Consider the following 16,761-nt stretch of genomic DNA (forward strand, 5'->3'; position numbering starts at 1 on the left):
GGCTAGGGGTCTCTATTCCCTCCAGGGACCGGGCTAGGGGTCTCTATTCCCTCCAGGGACCGGGCTAGGGGTCTCTATTCCCTCCAGGGACCGGGCTAGGGGTCTCTATTCCCTCCAGGGACCGGGCTAGGGGTCTCTATTCCCTCCAGGGACCGGGCTAGGGGTCTCTATTCCCTCCAGGGACCGGGCTAGGGGTCTCTATTCCCTCCAGGGACCGGGCTAGGGGTCTCTATTCCCTCCAGGGACCGGGCTAGGGGTCTCTATTCCCTCCAGGGACCGGGCTAGGGGTCTCTATTCCCTCCAGGGACCGGGCTAGGGGTCTCTATTCCCTCCAGGGACCGGGCTAGGGGTCTCTATTCCCTCCAGGGACCGGGCTAGGGGTCTCTATTCCCTCCAGGGACCGGGCTAGGGGTCTCTATTCCCTCCAGGGACCGGGCTAGGGGTCTCTATTCCCTCCAGGGACCGGGCTAGGGGTCTCTATTCCCTCCAGGGACCGGGCTAGGGGTCTCTATTCCCTCCAGGGACCGGGCTAGGGGTCTCTATTCCCTCCAGGGACCGGGCTAGGGGTCTCTATTCCCTCCAAGGACCGGGCTAGGGGTCTCAATTCCCTCCAAGGACCGGGCTAGGGGTCTCAATTCCCTTCTAAAACCCGAGTTACGGGGGTGTTATCGAGTGCCTCCAATGCCCGAGTTACGGAGGGTTATCGAGTGCCTCAAAGGCCCGAGTTACGGAGGGTTATCGAGTGCCTCCAAGGCCCGAGTTACGGAGGGTTATCGAGTGCCTCCAAGGCCCGAGTTACGGAGGGTTATCGAGTGCCTCCAAGGCCCGAGTTACGGAGGGTTATCGAGTGCCTCCAAGGCCCGAGTTACGGAGGGTTATCGAGTGCCCACAAGGTCCGAGTTACGAGGTGTTATCGAGTACTTCCAAGGCCCGGGTTAGGGGGTTATCGAGTGCCTCCATTACCTAGGCAGGAGGTTGTAGTGCCTCCAAAACTAGGTAAAGGTGTCTAGGGGCCTCCAAGACCAAGGTAGGGGGGCTCTGTTGGCCTCCAAGACCAAGGCAGGGGGGGCTCTGTTGGCCTCCAAGACCAAGATAGGGGGGGCTCTGTTGGCCTCCAAGACCAAGGTAGGGGGGGCTCTGTTGGCCTCCAAGACCAAGGTAGGGGGGGCTCTGTTGGCCTCCAAGACCAAGGTAGGGGGGGCTCTGTTGGCCTCCAAGACCAAGGTAGGGGGGGCTCTGTTGGCCTCCAAGACCAAGGTAGGGGGGGCTCTAGGGGCTTCCAAGACCAAGGTAGGGGGGGCTTTAGGGGCCTCCAAGACCAAGGTAGGGGGGCTCTAGGGGCCTCCAAGACCAAGGTAGGGGGGGCTCTAGGGGCCTCCAAGACCAAGGTAGGGGGGGCTCTAGGGGCCTCCAAGACCAAGGTAGGGGGGGCTCTAGGGGCCTCCAAGACCAAGGTAGGGGGGCTCTAGGGGCCTCCAAGACCAAGGTAGGGGGGGCTCTAGGGGCCTCCAAGACCATGGTAGGGGGGGCTCTAGGGGCCTCCAAGGCCAAGGTAGGGGGGGCTCTAGGGGCCTCCAAGACCAAGGTAGGGAGGCTCTAGGGGCCTCCAAGACCTAGGTAGGGGGCTCTAGGGGCCTCCAAGACCAAGGTAGGGGGGGCTCTAGGGGCCTCCAAGGCCAAGGTAGGGGGGGCTCTAGGGGCCTCCAAGGCCAAGGTAGGGGGGCTCTAGGGGCCTCCAAGACCTAGGTAGGGGGCTCTAGGGGCCTCCAAGACCAAGGTAGGGGGCTCTAGTGCCTCCAAGACCGAGGTAGGGGGTTCTAGTGCCCGTGTTCAGTGAAGGACTTTGGTACTTCCCAAAACTACATTGTGAACTTTGTCTTGTAATCTACACAAAGAGTGTTTTGTGGAACAAGAAAATTGGAACGTACCTTAGACGTAGAAGAACATTGTCCCACGAGGAGCTGTTTGGGTGCACTTACCTGTAAAGACACGAAACTAAATTATTCACAAGAAATGAAGTCTTCATAACAATAAATCCTCAAATATAATACATTGCCTATATGAATGATCACATTTTTATCTTTATCTTCATAAGCAGCTCAGGTGAAGGTGACACTTGAGGCTCGAGGTGTTGCCTACCTTACTTGAAGGACGAGGACGCTGGGCCCCTCGTCTGGTGAGGTCAGACGAGGACGCTGGGTCCCTCGTCTGGTGAGGTCAGACGAGGACGCTGGGTCCCTCGTCTGGTGAGGTCAGACGAGGACGCTGGGTCCCTCGTCTGGTGAGGTCAGACGAGGACGCTGGGTCCCTCGTCTGGTGAGGCTGACACGACACTGACCGCGACACACACACACAAACTTGTGAGTTTCAATCTGGATATATTATGTAATATTCACGATTCTTTCAAAACGTCTTAAACACAACACTAAGACAAGAAACACTGGACAACGAATTGGAGCTGTCGACAAGCAGCTCGTAGACCTTGCCACGAGGAAAATGGATAATTTTCAACAGGTATTTTCTACAGAGCACTCAACACTTGCAACAAAATCAACAAAATCACGTATAGAAATGACATTTACTGCCCTGATGCCTTACTTAACCTTACTTACACCCCAAATGTGACTTTTAGGATCTTGGGACACAAGAAACAATGAAAGTATACTTATAAAAAAGGTCTTTCAGTCATAACCACAATGTGCACTTCAGAATCTTGCTAGACAAGAAACGAAGAATTAAAGTTCTCACGCCACTTATACCACAATAATTATTCAGTAATCGTTAGTTGACATCCAGTTCCTGTAACTCACTGTGCCCGAATACATATTTATTTTGTTATTCAGTAACACTTAAGATATATCCGTCACACGCTTATCACACAACACACTTAATCACTAAGTTAGACGTGGACTAATCTGCAGATTGAGCAAACGACCTAGTGAGCTGCAACCCGTCCTCGACTCAAGTCCATTACATCCAGCGGTCGACCTCACAGACGCATTCATAAATTTTTACATGCTGTTCATTCAAAACGGGAATTTTCTCAAATATAAATTATATTATAATATATTATCATATTGTGCACATATAGCCATAGGTTATGTTCGGTGTTTAGGTTCTGTTGGCGATTATTTGTATTTGTAGTACGTGGGTGAAGCATTTATAGCGTTGTGATTCGAACAAAATTCGTCAGTGAAGCACTTGTTCCGGATATGTTCGAACGTCAGCAGTTGTGAGTCGTGTGTAAACCGCTTTTCATTCATAAACAGGGGGTTTGGCGGGTGCATGGAATCACTTTTGGATCTTTGTTTGGAGGACGGGCTGAAACAAGTGTTTCACTGACGAATTTTGTTCGAATCACAACGCTATAAATGCTTCACCCACGTACTACAAATACAAATAATCGCCAACAGAACCTAAACACCTAACCTAACCTATGCCTATATATGCACAATATGCTATTATAATATTAATTTATACTTGAGAAAATTCCCGTTTTGAATGAACAGCATATTAAAATTTATGAATGCGTCTGTGGGGTCGACCGCTGGATGTAATGGACTTGAGTCGAGGACGGGTTGTTATGTTGTGTTGATTTAGGGGCGACGACGATAGTGGGACGGGTTGTTATGAAAGAAGAAATTGAATTATAATTTCCTTGATAAACAAAGGTACCGTTTTCCTAGCGCATGTGAGCCCAAGGGGATACTAATCTATCCACACTCCGAGATATTGATATTGTGTAACTCACTGAAGGTTAATGGCTTGAATGCGTGGGTGAAAGTTGGAATAGGATCTGTGTAGTGTTCCTAAAGACCTCTTCAGAATAACGGCTAACTTTTACGGAAAAAAATCAATGTAATTTTGTATTTTTAATGTAATATTTTGTGCGCGCGTTGGGTGAAACTAGGCGATAAAACTATTTATTAATTGTAAATATTAATAATAAAATATTTGCAACTATAAGTTGCATGTAATTGTTGCGACTGCAGTTGCTAGTAATTTGCAACTGAAGCTGCTGGATTTTTTGCAGCTTCGCGGTTGCAAGTAAGTTGCAACTGCGAGTTGCAGCCTATGGTGTGCATGTACAGGGATACATGATACCTTAAAACTATATTTGTATATAAATATTTTTTATAACACAGTTTTAAGCAATTTATAATTTAAAATGAGTGTGTTTTACAAAAAAATGTTTGATTAAGTAAACTTAAAAATTTTCCATAATATTAGTATTGGCCGACATAGGTAGGCAGCGTATCGTGGTTGGTGCTGCGGGGAGAGCGGAAGACTCATACTTACCTGGCACAGGAGACACCGTGATCACGAAGGCGGTTTTCCCAGGGCGAGGCTCGCCATTGCACTCCGGCGGCGCTGACCCTTGCGATTAACCCAAATGTGGTTAACTCGGGTGCGAAATTTTTGTTAGCAGGGGACTGCGTTCGCGCTATCCCCTTATAAACTAATTAGGATGATATTAATATTAAAAAGTATGTGAAATTTAAATTTCACATATGTTTGCAGCAATCATTTAACAATATTTTTTTTAGTAAATATAAACCTTAATACATACGTACGTACCTACAGTACACTGTACTGTACTGTAGGTACAGTACTAGACTGTAGGTACAGTACTAGACTGTAGGTACAGTACTAGACTGTAGGTACAGTACTAGACTGTAGGTACAGTACTAGACTGTAGGTACAGTACTAGACTGTAGGTACAGTACTAGACTGTAGGTACAGTACTAGACTGTAGGTACAGTACTAGACTGTAGGTACAGTACTAGACTGTAGGTACAGTACTAGACTGTAGGTACAGTACTAGACTGTAGGTACAGTACTAGACTGTAGGTACAGTACTAGACTGTAGGTACAGTACTAGACTGTAGGTACAGTACTAGACTGTAGGTACAGTACTAGACTGTAGGTACAGTACTAGACTGTAGGTACAGTACTAGACTGTAGGTACAGTACTAGACTGTAGGTACAGTACTAGACTGTAGGTACAGTACTAGACTGTAGGTACAGTACTAGACTGTAGGTACAATACTAGACTGTAGGTACAGTACTAGACTGTAGGTATAGTACTGTGCTCTTTAGAGCATTCCATACAGGAATGCTCAGATAGACGTGTTGTGAGCATTCTGGATACTGTAAACTTGTGCTCACCTGCTATGGGAAAACAGTGCCTTTGTATTTTATAAGTTTACTATGGTAAGAGAAGTTAATAAAGAACTCCCCTTTTGAATTGCAGTGTAAGTAGAATTAATTATCAAATTACAATCAAATTTTTCTTTTAGGAGAAAGACACATACAAACTCATATATTTATTTTTTCTTGTATCATTCGAATTCAGTTTAGCAGAGTGTACTTACCATTCTATCTGAAAGCACATACGATTTGTGACCAGTCTTACCTAGAAACCAAACTTGAATTCTTATTTAAGTTTTTTGGATTTAGGTCATCCCTCAAGGTTCATTGAAAAAGCACATAGTAAAGCTACAGGCATTCTGTACACTGAAACCAAAAGATGCTTTTGGAATCCTGATAAGAAAATAGTTTTGAAATTACCATATAACCCTCAATTAAATAAATCCATAATGTAATTGATACAAAACATAAAATCGGTTTTACTCCAATACAATTAGGGAAAGTGTATGTAAGAATAGAGTAGATACAAATCTGGGAGGCATGTATATATTACCTTGTAGAGATTGCAACGAAGTCTGTGGGGGAAAACAAGGCAAAAACTTGAGATCAGGATTGAAGATTACAAAAAAAGCGTGTAGAATCATGGCTGGTAACAGTGCTGTAGCAAACCATAGTTGGGAAAAGGATCACACTACTGTATTATTTTTAGTAGTGTTTAATAATCTGAACAAGTAATAATATTAGAACTAAAAGGGTAGTAGGTGTTCTAATAAATACTGTACTCTGAATACTTTTGCTGGTAACAAAAGCTTTACTTCTGAGGATAGGTTTACAAGAATAATTATTTTAAGTGAATTATAATTAGATCTGAAGGAATGGATGAATATAAGTAACCACCAATAGCTGTTCTCCTTTAGGCATGGAGGGAGTTACGAGGGATAGCATCCAAATGAACACCTCTGTTAATAACTACTCCAGTCCTCAGAATATCAGGATGACAGAAAGGACATCTGACCATAATTCCATAGAAGACATCACTGCAGGTGCATTGGCAGCCAGGCACAGAGGTGACATGATCGGGAGGTCAAAAAGGATAAGAGGATTGAATCCGGGGTAACAGCCGCATTTAGTTGCCGAGATGCAAGTCTCCTCCTAATCATATACTCAGAACTTAACAAAGCATTTGGGAGAGTGTGAAAGACATGATGTAAATCTTTACATAAAATTCACAAATACTCTACATACGTTTTTTACATTTTTACTCTTTAAGCATAGCCAAATGGGATAGCTCATAATGTTTGTAAATAGTTCATCATTGATTTCAATGTAAAATTGTGCTTTAATATCAAATTATGAAACAATATACTGTACTGTATGTAAAAATAACAACAGAAGCCTGATTCATTAATATTTGAATGTTTAGGGCATCTTCACTTTTCCGTAAGGCAAAATAAACACTTTTCTATAAATGTATTTATTCATGAACAATTATAGTCTACAGAAAGTGCATTATATATAATTTTACATGTCTCTAGGGGTAAGGCATTTAGGAATATAGTTTGCATATTTCTATAGCTCACAGATAGAAGAGCTGGATTAAGAAGAGAGCCTATATCTCCTCAATTTGCTTATTAAAGGTTTATTTAAAGCCAATTATAGGTTGTCTGCCTGCAATAACCTATAACCGATATTTGTGCATTTGATCCATTACCCTTACAGTCAAAGAAAATGCAAGCAACATCTTGAAAAGTAAAGCTAGTTACCATTAAATACTTAACAAAAGCACCTTTTTTATATATAAATATGCATCAACAACAACACTGTCAGGTATAAATTTTCATAACACCTGGTAACAGATTTTCTTATCAACAAAAATACAATTTGAATAAAAGGTATATTAGCAGCAAATAGAAAAGGTAAATTCTATCTATGACTTATATAAGTATGAGCGATGGTGAATAGCTGCCAAATGGGTATAGACGCTGCAGGATGGACAGATAATACAGTATTAAAATATGTGACAGATGCAGGGCAAAAATACTGTACAAGAACTTTGTCATGTCTGTAAGATAGTGTATTAGTGTTGTATTAGTGTGTATTCCAGCTACAAAGCATATGTTAATTTTGTACATCAAATTTTGCATTTACAAAATGTCTGTATAAAAGATAAATAACAAAAGTGTGATTGCTGTCACAAATGTGGGTGTTGGTAGAAAAATACATACATACAGATTTCAAAACAGGTGCATGATAAAGAATATACTTCCAAGTTTTGAAATGATGGATTGAATTAACATAAGACAATAGTTGAAAACACAGGTTTCCTTTCCTTGTCCCCTCACTCTCACATGTGATAGCGCCTCCACATTGAGGAACTTAAGTGAGTCAGAGTGAAACACACTTCGAGAGGAAGTATTAGAGGTGAACTCTCTCAATACATTTAAATGCAAGTATGACAAAACCTATGTGATTGAGGATGCATCTCACTGGATGCTATTCGGTAGATGCTGTAGTTGTCAGTACAGTACAGGTGAAGAAAAAAAAGTTACAAACTAAAAGTATGTGAGAAGCATATTTGACTTATACAACTGAGATAAGAGTTACAAAAACTAGCATGAGCATAACAATAACACTAGTAGAAGTCACAGATAGTTATATAAAACCTGAGTATCACTTTTCATTACTTAAAACATTGATAGATCAAAAATCATAACTAGTGAACAATACAAAGTTCACCAACGTAACATGTCCTCCCTATAATCATTCATAATTTCTATGGTTTTCCTATATAATACAAGTTTTCTCTCAGTATTTATTCTATTAATAAAACTATCACTCAAAAGGCCCTTGATAAATATGCTGTACTCTCCATGCTAGGTAATATAATCTTAACCAAATACAAAGATCGTAAATATTATTTTAAATTTCCCTAACCTTGTCACAAACATTTATAATAATCTTTTCAGTCCTTTCTAAATACTCTACTTAAAAGCACTTTCTTATACATGTCACTTAAAGTACCAATAACAGAACTTTAATCCAACATTTTTCAATAAGAGTAACAAGATAAAACCTTTGTTTTATCTTGCATCAAGAATACTTCAAGAAAACATGAATAAGCTTCATCTGAATGCCATTTTAATAATAAATACAAGTTGGTATGAAGAAATTTAAACTCCAATGCACATATTATTTATACATTCATATTCAGTACTTCTATCCTGTGGATATTTTCTGATAGAAGTATAAGAATAGACCTACTTTATTTCCCCTCTTCCTCCTTTTCAATACTGTTGACATGAAGCTGTATACTGAACAGCACAATAGTTTTTGTTGGACAAATCTGAAGAATGGCTGCATTATGATTTTATTTAAATTAAACTTCATACATTTAAGCTTTCAGTCATACTGTATTGTACTATCTGTTGCAAATAAATTTTGCTGTTCATCTCAACTATCACTTTCTACATCAAATAAATAACAAAAGTGAATCAATTCCTATTTCTTCCTTTATTAAATTTATCCAAAAACAGATTACATAATACTGTGATACATACAGAAACTATCACTTTCTATATCAAATAAATAACAAAAGTGAATCAATTCCTATTTCTTTTTTTTAAATTTATCCAAAAACAGATTACTTTACTGTGATACATACATCCTGTGTGTATCCAGATCCTGCATGTGGGGCACAACAACCCGAACCACAACTACCAAATTAATAACATTACATTGCAGCAGATTGATGAGGAATAGGACCCTGGAGTTAAAATTCACCAGTCAATGAAAGTTGCACAGCAGGTAGGAACAGCAGTTAAAAAAGCTAACCAAACACTTGGAATAATCAAGCATACCTTCGGTTTCAAGGGAAAGGCGGTAGTGATTCAATTGTATAAATCTTTGGTGCACCCCCATTTGGTTTACTGCATCCATGCATGGAGACCTCATCTTCAGAAGGATAAGGAGAAGTGCAACACCAGGCAACAAAAAAAATTCAGAGCTAAGTCGACTCACATATCAGGAACAGTTGAGAGCCACAGGGTTAACAGCATTACAAACCAGGCATGACATGGCGGATCTTATTGGAACGTTTAACCACTGCACTGCGCCAAACAACAAATGTTGTTTTGAGAGTTATGCGTTTTTTTTTTACTTAGGCTATATTTGAATGTTTTTTAATGTTTTCATCACTCTTTGTGTTTTGAAATGAAAATAGTCGAGTTTGGAAACATTTTGACAAACTTTACCTGACCATTTATAAAAATAACAAAGTTATGTCCTTAACAATTGCACTGTGAAGTTTTTGCCAAAAACAGGTGCACAGTGCAGGGGTTAAAATACTGAACAAATTGGAAGATGTTGATCTGGAAAATTTCTTCAAAAGGTCAAGTGTAACACAACAAGGAGCAACAGTTTCAACCTCAAAAAGCCACAGTGTAGAACTGAGAACAGGCGATGCTTTATTAGCCCATGGAAATGCCTACCCACCAAAGCCATTAATGCCAAAAAACTGTTGGGTTTTAAATACAGCTGGAAAAAATCAAGGCAAATGGGGGGGACCTTCAACAAGCTGCAGACTTCCTGTCCTTGTCAAAGTCACTAGTGTTAATGGCTCTCAGAGTAAATACAGAGTAAATACATTGAAACAAATAATATATATTTCTTGAAAACAATACAACACTTTGGTGTGAACATGAATGGAGCTATTAAACTACAGTACTGTATAGGTATCCATTATAGACACGAGAACATGGTTACAATGACATGGCAGTGACAAAACATTGGTTCCAAAACAAAATAAAACATACATATATACATACACATACATACATACATACATACATACATACATACATACATACATACATACATACATACATACATACATATCATACCTAGTAGCCAGAATGCAGTTCTTGGCCTACTATGCAAGGCCTGATTTGCCTAATAAGCCAAGTTTTCCAGAATTTCAATATTTTTCAATTTTTTGTCTTATGAAATGATATTATTAATTTCATTATGTATGAACAAATTTTTTTAAAATTTGAGTTAAAACTAACGCAGATATATGACTGAACCTAACCAACCCTACCTAACCTAACGTAACCTATCTTAACCTAACCTAAACTAACGTAACTAAATCAATAATTTATGTTCTTAATATAATATAATAATAATATTTAAAATAAACCAATAGGCAACAATTTATTGAAAATAAAGAATATCACTCAGTCTAATAGGCAAATTGGGCCTTGCATAGTAGGCCAAGAAGTGCGTTCTGGCTACTAGGTACGACATACATACATACATACATACATACATATACATACATACATACATACACACACACACACACATACACAGTATATATATATATATATATATATATATATATATATATATATATATATGTATATATATATATATATATATATATATATATATATATATATATATATATATAAAATAGGGGTACCACCTCTGGTGCAATTGCAGGGACCCACATAATTCTCCACATAATTAGAAACATAGCATTCATTAAGTACAGTATACCTGTATTTCTATAAAACATGCAATAAAAGGAGTAAAGTACTTCTATAAATTGACTACACTGTATTTGTTAGAGGTTCAACATGTAATCGCTTAGCCTTAGACCTAGGCACAGTTGATATGTTTTGGGACAAAATTTTGACTCGTATCCCCTCAAACAATCACCTCTAATACTAAGTGATGTATTACACCTCCAACTCCCTTAACTTCAGAAGGGACCAATGAGCCCCATTATGCAGCCACCACCATAACCATCTCTCAAAGCAGTCCGACCCAGCCAAGACTTGTATATTCAACTTAAATTAAAAATGATTTTAACTTTTGACTAGAGAATTGTCTTACAATTTGAATACAATACAGAGATTTTAGTTTATAGATGCATTACTCAAAACAAACTATAGCCAAAGAATTTAATGAATATGGTGCAACCTCTATAATCTGGACCTCTATTTAATAAAAATCTACCTACAAAAATAAATTTCCAGTCAGATCTCACTTCTCTAAACCCAAATCCTATCCAGGGTCATAAAAATTTGCCAGGATTTCCAAATCGACTCCATATACAGTAGCAATATCCAACAACATGAATCATATTTTAGCTACTGTACTTTTACATTTTTGTACTTAATTAAGTGTAATAAATATTAACAAAAGTTATTTGTTTAGGTTTTACTGTGCTTGTATTGTAAAGTACAGTACTATAAATTATACAAAACAGTTTGTGTAAGACCTTTTTATTTAATGTGGCAGCTGTAAATCAAGAACCTGTATGCTGGTGTAGTGGAACCCATCATTACTTGAACATTTTCCATGTGCTCTTCTTCTGATGTATAATTATTTGCAAGTTGAACAGATGTCTTCCAGCAACAGAAATCAGACTAATGCAGATAAGGGCAAGTAGTAGTTCCATATTATGGATAAAAAGGCTAAATTACTTGAGAAAATTTAGTATGAATGGCAGAGTACATTACAGTACATAGTATGATGTTGGTTCCAGATCTGCTTTGGGACATCAAAAGGCAGACCAAGATTATATAATGTAATTCATTGTGTCGGTGACACAGGCATCCAGTGTGTATATACCTGTTAGCCTTATACGTGTATATACCTGTTAGCCTTATACTCAAGTCCCCCTCCCACCCCCACCCCTCACCTCATGGTCAAATTACTAACCCTCCCCAGGATGCACTCTCACAAGATGATGACCAACTCCTGGGGTACCTATTTACTGCAGCTGAACAGGTGCATTAGATGATAGGAAACATGACCAACCATTTCTGTCCCACCCAGGATTTGAACCCAGAATTCCCAATTTTGAGTCAGGATGAACCTGACTGTACTACTGGGACCACTATAATAGAATTTTTGTCTCTTCTTGAATGCTTGTGCTTTAAAAAAAATTATAAAATAAAATTCCAGTTAATGTAACATAAATAAAACCACATATTCCAAAAAGGCAATATGATCATCAAATCATAAGCTCTAGAAAAAGAGAGATTCTTCCAACTGGGACTTTACTTTGAACAGACTCTAGTCTTAACACACATGGGCAGTTAGTTAAACAATAGAGGTGCTATATAGGAATACAATCTTGCAGCAAATGATCTCTCTCAAAGTTCACAAGGCTCAACCAATCAGCAGGGGTTCAAGGCAATCCAGTCATTGAAGAGCCCAATGTAAAAGAAATAAGCATCCCACATTTGCAAAATAAAGAATAGGGAATAGTGTGAACGTCCACGGAACTTAGTACAGAATGAAGTCTAAGAAGTAGAGTAACAAACTACCATATGTTTGATACATATTTTCATCTTTTAGTCAGAATCCCTAGTGGACTTAACAGAGATGGAGAGCTGATGGCTTATGGATGATTCCATGTGTACTTTTTTCCAGATTTATTTTGAATTGTAACAGTCTTTGCTTTTATGGACTTTGTGAATAGATTATTCCACAGGACTATTATAGTTTAAGAAAAGTATTTTATGTTATCTGTCCTCTGTAGAGCGAGTCATAGAGAACTTTAAACAGCTTCTTCTTGTGCAAGCCATTGCTATCTCTTTAGAAAGTCACATTGGATCTCTTGAAAAAGTTCAGTACTCTATTCTACATGTGTCATCAACCTAGTCTGGTCTTAGTGACAGTACAATACAGTGGAACTTCAGCTTACAAATGCTCCTCTTTACAATCTTTTCGGGCTACGAGGTTAATTTCTTCCTAAAATTTTATTTGGTTTATGAATTTTGCCTCAGGTTGCGAGTTTGTTGATACACATATGGGTCAACCGAGCATGTGGTTCCTGGTGGAATGGGTGACCGCGCATCAGTTCAACAGTGCCTCCCCCCACGTAGTGACAATTGTGCTTTAATTCTTTGTAAAGAATTTCATTGTTTTTCAGTTTTTTTGGTTTCTAAACATAAAAGTAATATTATATATCACACCATGGGTCCCAAGAAAGTCAGTGGTAAATTTCAACCTAAGATAATAGTTGTGAGTAGAGGTAAAAAAGGATGTCCCTTCCTCATTAAGAAAATGTGTGAAATATGGGAAGAACTGCAAAGTTTGCTGAAAAGACTCGCCCAGATAAAGCTGTAGAAGGACGTTGCATTCACTTTTTAATGACAATGTGATGTCTCACTACAGACAAGTGTTAAGATGGAAAAAAAGTCTTTATGGAAAGGTTCTTAGTGAGAAAAACAGGCATTGAGCCACAACCAGGTCCTATTGTTATGCAGGCAAAACATAGGAGAGTACCCCCAGAGAAGTCTGTTCTTGTTGTTGTTGTTGTTTTTTTAGATTTAGCTACTCGGAATGAAATGTCCACATAGCACGGGCTACGGTGAGCCCGTAATTGAGTTCGGTTATTCGCGATAACTTTGTTACTGTGATATTTGGGTCAAAGTTTTTAAATTGAGGTGGGAACTTTTTCCCCGTTTCTTTTTCGCTTCTGTTTACTGCCGAGTCGTTGTCGTTGTTTAAGATTCACTACTTGGAAAAAAAATCCAAGTAGCACAGGCTATGGTGAGCCCGTAGTGGACTTACCACTACTGCTGAGTCGTCTTCTTGTTTTAGATTTAGCTACTCAGAATGAAATGTCCATGTAGCACGGGCTATGGTAAGCCCCTAATACTGCCAAGTCGTCGTCTTGTTTAAGATTCAGCTACTGGGAACAAAAAGTTCCAAGTAGCATGGGCTATGATGAGCCCGTAGTGGACTTAACTGGCACAGGAGCGAGGCTGTCCAGAAATGTCATCACTGCCTGAATTTATAATGGAAGGGGACTCCCCTTCCAAACACTAACCCCTCTCCTCCTCCCCCCCCCCCCCTCCACACCATCATCCATATGCCAAAAAGTCATCAACAAAGGTAGGTTAGAACTTGTACATACTATAGTACAAAATATTTGTGTTTATTATGTATGAAATGTATTTTGTAGTTAATATTTTTGGGAGTGTGGAGCGGATTAATTAAATTTTTATTATATGTATTTCTTATGGGAAAATTTGTTTCGGGTTACGAATTTTCAGGTTACGAGCCATCTCTGGGAATGGATTAAATTCGAAAACAAAGGTGCCACTGTACTCAGTCCTGAAGTTTTTTTGTTTGTTTTTTTTGTTTCTACTGTATAAGGAAATTTTTTCTTAATGACAATGTAATACCCATACAGAAATTTTCTATAATGAGTCTTAAATTTTTTTATTACATTAACTTTCTATCCAGCTGCTAGATTAAAAATGAACCCCCACTAACCAGTGACCCAAGACACTGACTGGTTCTTGGGTCACAAGACACAATAACCTATGCTTATTGCACCTGGGAACTATGACTGAGGTGATTAATTAATTGATTATTAATCATTATTAGTTATTCATTGTAGCCCTGATATTATTTAAATATATGAGTAAAAGAACATCCATCGATAATTAGCCCTATTACTCACTTTATATACAGGTATCTGAAATATTTTCAATTACAAAAAAAATTATTTACAATAGTAAAAAATAATTACAGAAATGTACATATGCAAAATATGATACACTATATAATATAATATAATACTGTACAATATTTCTTCTTTATTCAAAGATGCTGCACAGTACTGTACTATAATTTTACAATCAGTGTTATAAGATAAAATACATCAATGATTTAGATTAGTCTACGAACAGGAAACCCCATTTTTGTATTTTACAGCCAATATCCTGTGCAGAAAACCAATAGGTCATAAGTGTCAATCCTTGGTATCATTCATATTGTTAAAAAAATTAATACCACAAAATGGCAGAGTAAAATGATTGACTTGCATATGCCTGTATTAACTATATAAAGTACTGTACTGTACTTGCTTAGTTCTTTGCTATGAACAAAATATTTTATCACTAAGGCACTGTCCCCGGAACCATTCTGTCATCAGGGTATTTTCAGGAGTAAGGTTACTCATATTAGCAGCAGTATGGGCATGGTCAGGGTTAATAGGTTGAGGCACTACTCGACGACATGCCCCTCGTTGTTGATGCTCCAAATATGCACGTGATAAGTCAGCCAGCTGTTCTTTTGAGAGACATGGCAAACACAGTTGACATTCAACTCTATTGCAAGCACTAGTACCCCCTTGACAGTTTGTGGCACAGTGGTCAGGAAACACCACCACATCTTTCGCTGCAACTTGCATTTCATACTCATCAGGAGACTGTGAAGCTAGACTACTGGAGTGTAGATAACGACCCACACCAACCAGAGAGAACAGATTGTAAAGCACCTGCTCATACAGGAGACGGTTTTCCTTGAAGTGAGCTGACGAAAGATTGGGAGACATGTTCGCCTCCATTAAATGTACCTTGAGTTGATCATCAATAACAAAGTCAAATCGCATCATCTCAAAAAAGTTGGAAGGTCTTGGGTAGTGTGATGTAGCCTGAATAAGGTCTGCTTCTTTCCCATAAAACACATTGCGAATAGCATCTCGTACGGAGTCCCACACTACCTCTGGATCCTACAGAAAGAAAGTACAGTACATTAGAAATGGTTTGTCATATTTGAGTAAATTTAAATCAGGCTATTAAATAGCAAGATAAATAAAAAAAAAAGCATTACATGTATTTAAAAACCTCTTCCTGGTAGGGCTTCGGTAGCTTCTTGAAGCCATTTCGCTGAGATGGCTCCTTCCTACTGGGTCACACCAGCCACTGGAGTAACCTATTAGGGAGGTCACTCCTACACTCCTGACAGTGGGAGTATGCTACAGGGCTGACACAGTAACAGCAGAGGAAGTTACTGATCTGCATAATGTGATCAATGCTGCATCACAAACCCAAACTCTTATAATGGAGATTTGAACCACGAGACAATAGATTGGGTAAATCTAACATCACAAGCTGATCAATTTTTAGACCTGGGGCAGGACTCATTTCTCATACAACATGCGGTTGAGCCCACTCAAGGTAACAACATTCTGGACCTAGTGCTAACATCAGAAGAGGGCATGATCGATTAAATCCCCCCATTTGCCTTGATAATCTTTTCAGTTGGATTTTAAAATTCAACAGAGTTTTAGAATTTACGATTTCGGCGGGTAGACGGTTCCATGGGTTTATAACCATAATGTGGAAAAGCATCTCCTGTTCTCAGTCCTCCATTGTGGCTTGTTGAGCTTGAAATCGTTGCTCCTTGTTAGTGTTATATCTGACCTTTTGAAGAAATTGTCCAGATCAACATTCTCCAAATTGTTCAGTACCTATTTTAACAATTTCAATGAGATCCGCCCTGTCATGCCTGGTTTGTAGTGTTGTTAGCCTTGTGGCCATCAACATGTGAGGTGACTTGGATATGTGAGGTGACTTGGATACGTGAAGTGTATCACGTATATGTATTGACTTGGATACTTGAAGTGACTTGGCTCCGGAATAATTTTTGTTGCCCGGTGTTGCACTTTCTCTCAGAGCAGCTATGTCTTCTCAAGATGATATCTCCATGCTTGGATACAGTAATCCCAATGTGGGTGCATCAGAGATTTGTACAATTAAATCACTACCTTCTGTTTTTTTAAAGTCAAAGATACGCTTG

General features: G+C 39.1%; 1 protein-coding gene and 1 non-coding gene across 2 annotated transcripts in view; one reads left to right on the forward strand and one right to left on the reverse strand.

The window, feature by feature from the left end:
* Nucleotides 1-4,291: 4,291 nt before the first annotated feature.
* On the forward strand, nucleotides 4,292-4,454 carry LOC123762475 (U1 spliceosomal RNA). Its single transcript, XR_006773362.1, has one exon. It is a non-coding gene; the product is annotated as a U1 spliceosomal RNA (small nuclear RNA).
* Nucleotides 4,455-6,609: 2,155 nt separating this feature from the next.
* Nucleotides 6,610-16,761, reverse strand: part of TTLL15 (tubulin tyrosine ligase-like 15) — a 71,815-nt gene continuing 61,663 nt past the window's right edge. Inside the window, exon 6 of the mRNA XM_069324560.1 lies at nucleotides 6,610-15,691. Coding sequence (XP_069180661.1) covers nucleotides 15,056-15,691 — 636 coding nt within the window. The 3' untranslated portion in view covers nucleotides 6,610-15,055. The remainder of the gene's footprint in view (nucleotides 15,692-16,761) is intronic.

Source organism: Procambarus clarkii, chromosome 2 (genome assembly GCF_040958095.1).
Source record: "Procambarus clarkii isolate CNS0578487 chromosome 2, FALCON_Pclarkii_2.0, whole genome shotgun sequence".
Taxonomy (NCBI): domain Eukaryota; kingdom Metazoa; phylum Arthropoda; class Malacostraca; order Decapoda; family Cambaridae; genus Procambarus; species Procambarus clarkii.